Source organism: Choloepus didactylus, chromosome 4 (genome assembly GCF_015220235.1).
Source record: "Choloepus didactylus isolate mChoDid1 chromosome 4, mChoDid1.pri, whole genome shotgun sequence".
Classification (NCBI taxonomy): domain Eukaryota; kingdom Metazoa; phylum Chordata; class Mammalia; order Pilosa; family Megalonychidae; genus Choloepus; species Choloepus didactylus.
In genome coordinates, this window is record NC_051310.1 from 100,642,074 (window position 1) to 100,656,377 (window position 14,304).

The following is a 14,304-nucleotide window of genomic DNA, read 5'->3' on the forward strand; positions in this document are numbered from 1 at the left end:
GCCATCTTGAAACCAGAACTCTGGAGCAGACGCCAGCCACATGCCTTCCCAGCTAACAGAGGTTTTCCGGACACCATTGGCCATCCTCCAGTGAAGGTACCCAATTGCTGATGTGTTACCTTGGACACTTTATGGCCTTGAGACAGTGACTACGTAACCAAATAAACCCCCTTTTATAAAAGCCAATCCATCTCTGGTGTTTTGCATTCCGGCAACATTAGCAAACTAGAATACCTTGTAAAAAAATCACTTTACTGACAATGTGAGGGTTTATTTTGGACTCTGAATTCTATTCCACTGAATTATATGTCTGTCCTTAGTCTAGTACCATACTGCTTTGATTACCATGGCTTTGTAGTAAGTTTTGAAGTGTGAGTACTCTGAATTTGTTCTTCGTTTTTAAGATTATTTTGGTTAATTTGACTTTATTTTTGAAAGATACTTTTGCCAGATTTAGAATTCTAGGTTGTCAGTTTTACTTTTTCTTTTGGTACTTTATAGATGTTGCTCTACTCTTTTCTTGGTTGCCTTGTTTCCTATAAGAAATCTGCTGTCATTCATATCTTGTTCCTCTGTATGTAGTAAGTTTTTTCATCTGGCTACTTTTAAGATTTCTCCTTATCACTTGTTTTGAGCAATTTGAGTATGACATCACTTGGTGTGGTTTTCTTCATGCTTCTTGTGTATAGGGTTTATTGAATTTCTTGTATCTCTGAGTTTCTATTTTCTATCAAATCTAGAAAAATTTTGGCTATTGTTACTTCAAATATTTTTTCTGTCCTCTCCTCTCTCTTGTCTCCTTCAGGGACTCCAATGAAATCTATATTAGGCCACCTGAAGTTGTCCCACAGCTCACTGATGCTCTTTTCATTAAATTTTTTTTCTCTTTTCTGAGTTTCTTTTTACATGTTTCTATTGCTATACCTTTGTGTTCTCGGATCTGTTTTCCTACAATGTGTAATCTGATGTTCTTCTGATCCAATGTTTTTCATCTCACATGCTATAATTTTCATCACTGGAAGTGCAAATGGGTCTCTTTTTTTTAAAATACCTTCCAGGTTTCTACTTAACTTTTTGAACATACAGAATATAGCTTTAATAACTGTTTTCATGTCCTTGTCTGCTAATTCTAACATTAATCAGTTCTGGGTGAGTTTTAATTTATTTACTTTTCTCCTTAATGATCATATTTTTAGCATCTCTGCACAACTGGTAATTTTTTATAAAGTGTGAGACATTTGGAATTTTACCTTGTTGGGTGCTGGATATTTTTGTATTCTTCAGGTTTTTATGGGATGCAGTTAAGTTTTTTAGAAACAATTTGATCCTTTCAGTTCTTGCTTTTAAGGTTTGTTAGGCTAAACTAGAATAGTACTCAATCTAGGGCTAATTATTCCCCGTTACTGGGAAATACCCTCTGTGTACTCTACCCAATGCTCCATCCATGAGGTTTTTCATTCTGGTTGGTGGAAACAGGCACTTTTCCTGGCCTAGTGTGTGAGTACTGGACACCTCTTTCTCTTTCACATTGCTCTTTCCCTAGGCTTGAGTATTTTCCTCCTTTGCATAACTGATCAATACTCAGCCAAGTACTTGAGCAGCAGAGCTCTAGAGTTCTCTCTCTGTGAAGCGCTCTCTCTCTTTCATGTTCAGTATATGGTCCAGTGAATTACAGCCCCCTCAATCTTTCTGGATTCTCAGCTTCATTTCCTCAACTCAGGAAGACCACCAACCTCTGCATGGCTCCCCGACCCTGCACAATAGCCTGAAAATTCACTCAAGGCAGTCATCTGAGACCATAATTGGTTCATCTAGTTTGTTTCCCATCTCTCAGGGACCACTGTCCTTTGTTGATGGATGTCCAGCATCTTGAATAGCAGTTTCATGTATTAGGTCAATTTTTTAATTGTATCAAGCAGAGGTAAATCCAGTCTCTAATACTGAATCTTGGCCAGAAGAAGTCTCAAGTGAGTTTTAGAGTGTTATCTACAAATTCCCCAAAGATTCACCTATTTTTATAGTCAAAACTCCTCATATACTAGCCCATTTCAGTTATTTCCAGAGAAACCAGTCCCTTACCTCTGTGTAGCACATTAAAGCTAACAAAGCAACTTCATATAATTGAGATAGCATATATTTCTATTGGGAAAAATATATAACTTGTGCCATATTGCTATTAAGAAATCCATCTTCGTGTGAAAAAGGGTGGTGAGTACAAAATCCGTAGAAAAAGTCTGAAGGTCCATCTTTTTTAAGATAGGGCCAAATTCTTACATGTAGCAGTAGCAGTAATTACAATAATAATAGTAAGAACAACGACCTCAGCCAAGGCTTTAAAACAAGCATTTCATTTTGAATTTACTCACTGTGGGTACTGGTGATGCTTGTCTCTACCAGGTTGATATCATACTGGGCTGAACTGCCCCTCTGAAGATGGCCCTTCCTGACAGCAAAGGGGAGAGAAACGCACAAATGGAAAAGGGGTAAGTGGAAAAGCATGTCAGAAGAACTAGAAGGAAGTTTAAACTTGATTATTTGAGGTTTATTTTATTCTCTACAACTACCTAAAATTGTCGGGGCTGCCCCAAAACTCGATCTCGTTTTTTTTTTAAAAATGTACCAGGGGTAGGTAGGGACTTCAGATGTTGATAATGCCACTCAGCCTTTTTCCTTGAAGATAGCTGAGCTGTCTTCAACCCCAAAGGCCCTTACGTTGATGTTTAGAGACATGCTATATCTTAGTGGAAAATTTTTGAGTTATTTTAAAACAGGTTAATTTCCATTATTAGTTGGAGCCCCTATGTGACATGGGGTGACTTTGGTCAACTATTCTATTACTGGTATTTCATTCTTAAAATTTTCTGGAACTCTTTCTGTTTCCAGTTCATCAATCTTTGTGGTCATCTGATCAGTTAATATAGGTTATAATTATATTCATGTGATCATGATAGAGATTTTTTTTAAAACTACTTTTAATAGTAAATAAGATTTTGGAATGTGTGACTTTAATTTTTTTCAAACTATCAATACTCAGAAATATTAGCTTACATTAATGAAAATGAATTCCAAACCACTTTTACCATAGCAAAGTAAAATGTATTTTCTAAAAACACACTGGCTGGTCCTCCTGAAGTACCATTGATTCCAGCTCAGATTTCAGTGTTAGTGGGGGTGTCATTTGGACCTCGTTCAAAGATGGCACTAATTAGTTACTAAAGTTCAAAAGGCCCTTAGCTTGAAGCAATTTAAACTACTAATCGACCCGAGAACTTTATTATAGCGACCAGTAGTGACCTGGAAACACCACATTTTCCAGAGACAAAAAATACATTTCACTTGGTCAGTATAAAATAGCCCAAATCTTGTGTCTAAAATTCATAAGCAATAGCTAATCATGTTATCTTTCAAATTAGTTCTGCTCTTGAGTTTGTTAAAGCACACATATTTGCCCATATCATCATATACAAATGCCTCTGCTTGTGTCATCATTCAAAAATGGAAAATCTAGGATTCCACACTTTGCAACCTATCTAGGAATAATTCAAGGACGTTATTTTTGTAAGAATGTTAATGATGCTATTTTTTTCCTTGACTAAATTTAGATCCATTTTCCAAATGTTCAAAAATGAAAAAATGTGACTTTTATGATTAAGAAAAAAAGTTGTTTTATTGTTAAAGCATACATAAAAAGAGTAGATGAAAATATTTACGTACAGTTTAAAAATCAGTTAAAAAAAAACACTTATGTACCCAGCACCAGTTTAGAAATAGGCTATTTACATATTCCAGAAATCCCAAGTACGCCTTCTCTAATTGCATCCCTGTCTCCCCACAAGAGTTAACCAAAATCCTGTATTTTGTATTAGTCAGTCCCTTTCTTTTCCTTATCCTTTTTACCACTTATGTATATGTCCCTAAACAATGCATTATTTAGTTTTGCCTAGTTTTAAACTTTATATGAATGGAATCATACTGATAATGCTTTCTTCTGTGATTTGCTTCTTTCACTCAAAGTTATGTTTCTAAGATTTGCCCAGGTTGATGTATATAGCTGTGGTTCATTCATTTCAGTTCTTGATGTTATTCTTTGGTAGAAACATACAAGTTATTTGCCCATTTGACTATTGATAGGTACTTGGGTAATTTCTAGTTTTTTTGTTAGGATGAACAATTCCATAAACTGATATACGTGTGTGAGACATCTATTACATACATAGGCAGGAGTGAAACTGCTCGGTTGTAGAGTGTGTGCTTGTTCAACTTTATAAGGTTTTTGCTTATAAAGTGCTTCTACTCTAGAATCATGTAACATTTTATACTGTCTTTTTATTCAAAAAAAATTTCTTTGCCAATCTGTTGGATAAGATAATGGTATCTCATTGTTTTAAATTTGCATTTCCCTGACCACTAACAAGGTTTAGCATCGTTTCATAAGCTTATGTCCATGGACAGTTCATCTTCATCTTCTGTGAATTTGTGTATTTACTTCCCCATTTGTCTAAAGGTCTACCTTTTTTTTTAATGCTATGTAGGAGCTATTGATATATTCAGGACATATTTATTTGTAAGTATTTTCACATATTACATGTATCTTCTCCCAGTTGGTAGCTTGGCTTTTCATTTTCTTTATCATGTCTTTTGATAACTAGAAGTTTTCAATTTTAACATAGTCAAATTTATTAACCATTTCTTTAGTGATCTGTGCTTCCTGAATTTTGTTTCAGAAATCCACCCTACCCCAAGGGCACAAACATGTTCTTTAGAAGTTCTTCAGAGAATTTTCATGTTGCCTTTCACCTTTAGGTCTTTAATCTACCTGTGCTGATTTTGAGGTATGCTGTGAAGCAAGGATCCACTTTACTTTCTTCCACATGGGTAAGCAATAACATTAACATCATTTATTGAAAAGTCCACCATTTCCTCACTGATCTTCAATACCACGTCTATTGTATGGCAAATGTCTGCATAAGCACAGGTCTGTTTCTGCCTTTCTGTTATGTTCTATTGATTTTCTTTGTCTTTCTCTGAATCAGTACCACACTTTCTAAATTACTATAGCTTTATAATATATTTTGATATCTTATACTGTCCTGCCACTTCTTATTTCAGAATGCCTTGTTTATTTTAGATGTTTGCACTTTCATAGGAGTTTTAAATTCTTTGGTCAAGTACCACCAAAAAAAAAAAACAAAAAACAAAAAAACCCTAAACAACAAAAAACTTATTGAGGCTTTCAGTGAAATGCCATTGAATCTATAATTCAATTTAAGAAGAACGAATATCTTTAAAATATTGCACCTTCAAAACTATGGATATTTATTTAAGTATTCTTACTGTTTTGAGTTAAATTTTAAGGTTTTACACATCATTTGATTTCTTTACAGGAATGTTAAATTTTTGATGTTATTGTAAATGTTATAGCTTTTAAAATTTCATTCTCAAAGTGATTATTCAATTAATTTTTCTAATTGCTTATGATTTTAATAATCTTTCTGTAGATTCCTTTGGCTTTTCTATTTACATAATCACATCATTTATGTATAATGATAGTTCTGGTTCTTTTTTGCCAAACTTTATGCCTTTTTGTTTTGTTTTGTTTTTACTGCCTTACTACATAGACCAGCTAAGATCTTCAGTATAATATTGAATGAAAGTGATGATAGTGGACAGCCCCACACAACTGCAGCAAGAAAATCGTAAAAATCACTCTTAACAATTCCCAGTAGAATATTAGATTTCCTTATAAAGCCTTTGGTCACTAAGGTAGACATTAGTTCTCCTGGCCAAATATTTCTGGTTCTCTGCCTTATAGACATATGGTCATGAATTTCCTGACACCTCTTATGATTGAGTAGGGCAATGCAGCTCATTCTAGTCAGAAGTGATATGTGTCACTTCTGGGACAGAACATTTAAATTCAAGTGTAAGATGCTCCAGAGCTTTATTTTCCTTCTGCCATTGATACCAACAGCATTCAAGATGATGGCTGCTCCATCAGCATGGGCCTTAAATAACTATGATTAGCAAAGCCCTATCTGCCAGTTGGTAATAGTAATATACAATGCATGAAAAATAATCTTGGGTTTTTTAAAACACTAGACCATTAGGATTGATGGTGCAGCTAGAAAGCCTATCCTGACTGACATAACACAAAAGTGTTTATTAGCCAATAATAACAGATAAAAATGCTATATTTCCAATCATTCCCTAGAGTATTAATGAGGGAATTAGTTAGTTGGTCATCCCCTTAGCACAATAAAACTAACAAAACGTTTAAAGTGATAGAATAACAGATAAATCACGCAGCTTTTCCCCAACCATTTATGTATTTAAAGTCAAGAATAAACTTAATTCCAAAGATGGCTCTTCTGGTAATTTACTACTGTATAACAAATCACCCTAAAATTAGTGGCTTAAAACAATTTATCTCTCATGGTTCTGTGGGTTGACAGCTGAGCATTTTTCACTTGGGGCTATCTTATGTGGTCACAGTCAACTGGCACCTAAGGTTTTGACTGAGCTGGATGTCTGAGATGGCTCAAATGGCCTGCAGTTGATGCTGGCTATTGGCTAGGAGCCTAGCTGGGGATAGTGAGCAGAATGCTTACACATGGTCTCTTCATTCCCTTTTGGCTTCCCACAGTCTGGTAGCTGATTCCAAGTGGGAACATTCTGAAAGCAAGAGTTCTAAGAGGCAGGAGGCAGAAGCTGCCAGGCCATTTAAAGGCTACGCCAGTAACTGGAGCAGCATCACTTCCACCATATTCTATTGGTCAAAGCAGTCACAGGACCTGCCCAGACTGAAGGATCTAGAGAAATAAATTCTATCTCTTGATAGGGGAGTTGCAAGGTCACACTGCAGAAAAGTTTGTGGGATAGGATATACCACTGTGGCCGTCTTTGGAAAATACAATCTGATACAATGGGCTTCTATTAAATTTTGTATCTGAAGTATGATGAGAGCTATAACATTGGATTGCTCAGATGATATATTTAGGATAAAATATATAACATCCATATTACAATTTTTAATTACTTCTTGATGGTAAAGTAATTTAGAAATCTGGATTTCAGAAGATATCACTTTATCTATATGTTACCTTTTATAGAATAACAACTTCTCAAGTCCACTGCATATCTTCTATGATTACTCTCAGCTTTAAGTGTGCATTTAATAAATATTAATTAAGATGAGGGTGTGATACGAGATAATTAATTCTATATTCACTTTACAAAATTAAAAGTATATATAAAGTACAAAACTAATGAATGCACGTAATCTTCAGTGCATAGCATTGCTTCTTGAAAATAATTTTTTCTTCTTATCTTTGATATACCATTCTCCCCAAATTAATTCTCTGCTTATTTGTCTATTTCTACAAGTTGATTTATATCTCTATGATGTTAGGGAACATGTTTATTTTGTTCATTATTATATTCTTTGTACTTAGCACAATGCCTGGCACATAGTAGGAACCAAATAAGGAGTTAACCCTACATATTAACAATTTGTCTTAAACTTACATTTACAAGATTACATAAGCTTTTTCTTTTCTTTCGTTCAAATTTACTTTAAATAGACATAACCCAAATACTCAGGTGTTTTTAGCATGAGTACTATATATAGTATGTGCAGGTCCAGTTTAATAGTTTTGAGAAGTTGAGGTAAACAATGGTAACAGCAAGAGTAACAAAGAACAAATTGTTTATTAAGGTCCTTTCAAAAATGACATTAATTTAATAGCAAAACTGTATTAGCGATAATTGAATGGAAAACACTTTATGGAAAAATATCTGGAACTACTGGGCATATTAATTATTTAGTGGAATAACTACTTTATGCATTACTTTAATCTTCTCAAAGCATGTTTCTGTTTTGGTTACCTGCAGAGGAAGTAGAGGGCTCCGATGATAAGTGTTCCTAGAACAGCCACTACCACGAAAGCTGCAAACAGTTCACTTTTAGTTTGGATGCTGGCGCTTGGGAGAAAAACCTCTTCACAACGCGCTCCTGTATAATTTTCAATGCATCTATGGAATAAAATTTTAGATAAGCAAACTGCATTCTGTACCTTAGTAGATAATATGGAAAGCAAAAGGTTTCCAGCTGGTATGAGGGTGGATACTAATTTTCAGACTGTGAACATAAAAGAGACATACTTTCCTGTAATGCTCACAGAGCTATGGTTACAATAAAACAAATTAGCTTATGCAAGCTAATCTTTGCTGTCTTCCTTTTCCAAATTTCTAATCACTTAGAAGCTCCAGGGAATTTATAGATTATTATTATTGTGACATAATTGTTTGTACTTAAATCAAATTCATTTGAAATTTATTTTGCTGCATCTGGGGTAGATGTGGATCTAAATCTATTTTCTCTCAAAATTGCTAACTGGTTATTTCAACCACATTTATTAAATAATAATTCCCTTTCCCACTGTTTAAAAATGACTCCTTTAACATGTCAAATTTGTATAGTAACATTTCTTTCCATTTTTTCTTCAATGATCTACATGTCTGTTCTTGAGCCTCTACCATGCTGCCTCAATATTTTAATATCTGGTAGTTCTAGTTCTTACCTTATTATTTTCCTTTTCAGTAATTTTTTTCAATATTCTCATTTGCCAACCAAATAGTTTAAATTCAATTATTTTAGCTCTTTAAAACAATATAACAAAGAACAATAATCTTCAGTATTACCAATCAATTCTCCTCTTTCCCTGTTAATATATACAAAAGATTATAACACAAAGAGATTGATATAAATTAATGAGAATGACACTGTGTGGCACCAGATCAATTTCATTATTTTGTAGTTGCATTTAAAGTGAAGAACAGTGAACAGATACCTGTACACCAGTGTTCACAGCAGCATTATTTGCAGTAGCTAAAAAGTGGACACCCAAGTGTCCATCAGTGGATCAATGGATAAACAAAATGCAGTATGTACATAAAGTGGAATATTTTTCAGCCATCAAAAGGCATGAAGTTCTTATACATGCTATAACATTGATCAACCTTGAAAATCATCATGCTAAGTGGCAGCATGAATAAGCCTGACACAGAAGGACAAATATTATATGATTCTACTTACATTAAATATCTAGAATAAGCAAGTTCATAGAGATAGAAAGTTGATTAGGGATTACCAGGGACCAGGGGATGGGTAGAAAGGAATGGGGAGTTATTGCTTAACAAGTATGGTGTTTCTGTTTTGGGTCATGAAAGAGTCTTGGTAATGGATGGTGCTGATGGTAGCACAACACTGTGAGTGTAACAAATACCTCTTAATGGTACACTTAAGAATGGTTAAAATAGGAAATTTTATGTTATATATATGTTACCACAATAAAAAATGAATAGTATTTTAATATGCACTAATGTTTACTCATAAAGCAACTAAGAAGTTAGAGTAAACTACACTTGGCAAAAATTCTGTGTAACAGGTATATATATTCTTTAAGATGGTATTACCTAAAATAGAAAGGTTGAGTCTACTAAGTCAATTCTCCTCCTTCCCTCTTTCCAGCTTTGCTAGTATTTAGAAATTTTGCCCCTTTTTTTCTCCACTCTAGACTAACGAGTGAACTAATTACTAACAAAGCTTTGAAAACTAATATGATAGATGATTGAAGCAGTTTGTAAACAAGAGAAAAGAACCATGAATATATAGCACAAGGGATCAAGTTTAGGTAAAGTGAGCATATGAAGGATATTTTATGAACTGTACAGCCCTACCCAGTACATTGTTATTGGTTATACCTTCTGGGAATTGTCAGTTTGCCTAAAGAAGCAGTATAGTACTGTAAAGATGGAGCTGAGCAGAAAAAGAAAAGAAAACTTAGATGGAGCTAAAAAGTATTTGGGGAAAAAAATCACAATTACCTAAAGTGCAAATATAAAATGCTAATTTTTTTCATAGTTCAAGTCATTTAAATAGGCATGAGGAAAAAAGCATTACATGAAAATAATGTTTCTTTCTCCTGTAGCCCCACCCCCACCACTTCCCCAAATGGAAGTACACACACATACACATGCACACACATCTGGAAAGACAACATAGAAACTGACATAAAAATATATATGTCATCACAAAACGAACCAAGAGGGAAAGGGGCATTCCACACGGTAGAATAACAGGTTCTGAACTTATTTGTAAAAATATCTATAATTATTTTATTTTTTTCAAACAGAATTCAAGTAACATTTTTTGTGACTTCTAAAGGTTTTTTTTTAAATTTCATTTTATTGAGATATATTCACATACCATGCAGTCATACAAAACAAAGCGTACATTTGATTGTTCACAGTACCATTACAGTTTTGCCTTCATCACCAAAATTAATCCCTGACACCTTCATTACCACACACACACAAATAACAAGAATAATAATTAAAGTGAAAAAGAGCAATTAAAGTAAAAAAGAACACTGGGTGCCTTTGTTTGTTTGTTTGTTTCCTTCCCCCATTTTTCTACTCATCCATCCATAAACTAGACAAAAGGGAGTGTGGTCCATATGGCTTTCCCAATCACATTGTCACCCCTCATGAGCTACATCTTTATACAATCGTCTTCAAGATTCATGGGTTCTGGGTTGTAGTTTGATAGTTTCAGGTATTTACTGCTTGCTATTCCAATTCATTAGAACCTAAAAAGGGTTGTCTATATTGTGCGTAAGAGTGCCCACCAGAGGGACCTCTCAGCTCCTTTTGGGATCTCTCTGCCACCGTAGCTTATTTCATTTCCTTTCACATCGCCCTTTTGGTCAAGAAGATGTTCTCCATCCCACGATGCTGGGTCTACATTCCTCTCCAGGAGTTATATTCCACATTGCCAGGGAGAGTCACTCCCCTGGGTGTCAGATCCCACGTAGTGGGGAGGGCAGTGATTTCATCTGCCAAGTTGGTTTAGCTAGAGAGAGAGGGCCACATCTGAGCAACAAAGAGGCATTCGGGAGGAGGCTCTTAGGCACAATTATAGGGAGGACTAGCCTCTTCTACTGAAGGTTTTTAAAGAAAAGTTTTAGCCACTGAAAGAAATTCCTGTCACAGTTTTAAAATAACTCACGTTTTAAGATAACTTAAAATGGAGTTCAATTTCTATTCCAGAAAAGAAGACTAGAACCCTAAAGAACCTAATCCTATAATGAGACAGTCTTGTTCTTCTTGATAAGGAAGATTTATTTTTTTTTTAATTAAATTCAGTTTTATTGAGATACACTCACACACCATACAATCATCCATGGTATACAATCAATTGTCCACAGTATGATAACATAGTTATGCGTTCATCACCACAATCTATCTCTGAACATTTTCCTTACATCAGAAAGAACCCGAACAAGAATAGAAAACAAAAGTGAAAAAAGAACACCCAAACCATCCCCCCATCCCACCCCATTTGTCCTTTAGTTTTTATCCCATTTTTCTATTCATCCATACACTAGATAAAGGGGGTGTGATCCACAAAGTCTTCACAATCACACTGTCACCCCTTGTAATCTACATTATTATATAATTGTGGGAAGATTTACTTTTAAAAAGCTATAACTCTTGTGCTCACTTCAGCAGCACATATACTCAAATTGGAGTGATACAGAGAAGATTAGCATGGCCCCTGTGCAAGGATGACATGCAAATTCATGAAGCATTCCATATTTTAGTTTCTGTATAAGGAAAGGCAGCAACGGAGGAAATGAGCAACACAACTATGACCCAGAAAACAAATAGCAAATGGTAACCTAACTCCTTCCTTATTAGTAATTACATTAGATGTAAATTGGTTAAACTCTAATAAAAGGCAGAGATTGGCAGAATGAATTATGGAAACCATGAGTCAACTATTGCTGTGTATAAGAGACTCACTTTAGAACCAAAGGCACAAATGCAATGGAAGTGCAAGAATAAAAAAGATATTCTATGCAAACACTAGCCAAAAAAAGAACTGGTGTGGCCATACTAATATCAGACAAGATAAGATCTTAAGGCAAAAATTGCTGTAAGAAATAAAAAAGGACATTATATATTGATAAAAGGGTCAATCCATCAAGAAGATGTAACAATTATAAATATGTATGTACCTATCAGCAGTCTCAACATATATGAAGCAAAAATGATAAGCTATGGGGAAAATAACAATTGTAGTTAGAGACTTCAACACCCCAAGTTTCTGGTGGATAGAACAACTGGACAAAAGATAAACTAAGAAGTAGAAGACTTGAATAACATATAAAGCAGCTAGACCTACATATAGAACACTCCACCCAACAAAAGCAGAATACACATTCTTCTCAAATGCACATGGAACATTCTCCTGGGTGAAACATGTTAGGCCACAAAATGTGTCAACAGGCTTTAAAAGATTGAAATCACACACAGTATTTTCTCTGACCACAATGGAATGAAATTAGAAATCAATATAAAGAAAATTGACAGATATGTGGAGTTAAAAAATACACTCTTAACCAATGCATCAAAGATGTTAGTAAATGCTTTCAGGTTATTGGAAATGAAAACAAAACATACTAAAACTAATGGGATGAAACAAAAGCAGTGCTCAGAGGGAAATTTATAGCTATGGCTACATTAAAGAAGAATGATTTCAAATCAGTAACCTAACCTTCCACTTTAATGAACTGGAAAAACAAAAGCAAACCCAAAACTGGCAGAAGGAAGAAAACAAAGTTTAGAGTGGAGATAGGTGAAAGAGGAAAACAACAGAATCAATGAAAAAAAATTAGCTTTTTCAAAAGATCAACAAAATAGGCAAACTTTTAACTAGACTGACCAAGAACAAAAGAAAACTCAAATTACTGGAATCAGCAATAAAGTGGGACCATTATTACCAAAGTTTACAGGGATTAGAAAAAAGGATTATAAGAGAATACTATGAACAGTTATATGCCAACAAATTAGCTAACCTAGATGAAATGGATAAATTCCTAGAAACAAACTGCCAAAACTGATTCAAGAAGAATTAGCATATTTTAATAGCCCTATAAAAGAGATAATAAAAAAATCTCCCAACAACATAAAGGTCTAGGACCAGATGGCTTCACTGGTGAATCTGTCACACATTTAAAAAACATTGGTCTTTCTCAAAATCTGCCAAAAAAATAGAGGATGGAATGCTTCCTAGCCTGTTCTATAAGGCCCATGTTACTCTAATACCAAAGATAGCACAAGAAAGGAAAACTATAGATGAATGTCTCTAGCAAGTACACATACAAAAATTCTCAGCAAAATTCTGGGAAACTGAATCCAGCAGCATATTAAAAGGATTATTATACACCATGACTAAGTAACTCCTATCTGAAATATATGCCCAGGAGAATTGAAAACAAAAAGTCACACACAAATGTTTACACCAACATTTTTCACAATAGCCAAAAAGTGGAAACAACCAAGATTAACTAATGAATTAACTAATTAACTAATTAATTAGTTAATCAATTAACTAATGAATGGATAAGCAAATATGGTACATCCATACAAAGGGATATTATTCAGCCGTAAATAGGAATGATTTACTGATAAATGCTACAATACAGAACCTTGACAACATACTATGTGAAAGAAACTAGCTCCAGGAACACATGTTGCAGGATTCCATTTATATGAGCTGTCCAGAATAGGCAAATCCATAGACACTGAAAGCAAATGAGTAGTTGTCAGGCACTGGGGAAAGGGGTAATGAGTGTGACTGCTTGATAGGTATGGGGTTCCTTTCGGGGGTGATGAAAATGGTCTGTAATTATATAATAGTGATGGTTGTACAATATTGAGAATGCACTGGAAGTCATTGATTATGTACTTTAAAATAGATAAAATGATGAACTTTAAATTATGTGACTTTTACCTCAATAAAAATAATTATTCTCACTATTAACAAATGCTATAACTCATTCCTCACATTTCTTAAGGCTGGTCAAGCCTAGGTAAGATTGAACTTCAAGGAAGAAAAGACAGACTAGCTGATGTAACTATAACTGCTTTACCTAGATGATAAATACTTTGATTTGGAAGTGGTAAAGGGAATGGTATAAATATAAGCTAAGTGGTAACATCAGGATTCAAGAAAACAAAAATTTATAAAGACTGGCATGTTCTATCATCTATCAGCTGGTGTAAGCAAATACACTGTTATGTGCTCTTGTGGGAAAGTAAAAACCTGTTGGTATCTCTAAGGAAAGTAAAGTCAAGGGGAAAAAAAGTCCGGTGGCCACACTGTGGTGTGGGGAAACAGTGGGCTGGCATTTGAAGATGGACTAGTTCTTTTTAAAAAAAAAAAACCCGGGAACGGCT

The 14,304-nt window shown here is 34.5% G+C and overlaps 1 protein-coding gene, 1 long non-coding RNA gene and 1 other non-coding gene across 3 annotated transcripts in view; 2 read left to right on the plus strand and 1 right to left on the minus strand.

Annotated features, from left to right (window-relative positions):
• The window catches only part of NRG4 (neuregulin 4), a 202,523-nt gene that overhangs the window by 23,760 nt on the left and 164,459 nt on the right, over window positions 1-14,304 (minus strand). Inside the window, exons 5-6 of the mRNA XM_037833316.1 lie at window positions 7,885-8,031; window positions 2,367-2,443 (exon numbers count right to left, since the gene is read on the minus strand). Of these exons, the coding sequence (XP_037689244.1) occupies window positions 2,367-2,443; window positions 7,885-8,031 (224 nt within the window). The remainder of the gene's footprint in view (window positions 1-2,366; window positions 2,444-7,884; window positions 8,032-14,304) is intronic.
• LOC119531732 lies at window positions 2,432-7,937 on the plus strand. The gene is made up of 3 exons (XR_005216398.1): window positions 2,432-2,483; window positions 4,804-4,875; window positions 7,891-7,937. It is a non-coding gene; the product is annotated as an uncharacterized LOC119531732 (long non-coding RNA).
• LOC119533771 lies at window positions 11,556-11,662 on the plus strand. Its single transcript, XR_005216875.1, has one exon. It is a non-coding gene; the product is annotated as a U6 spliceosomal RNA (small nuclear RNA).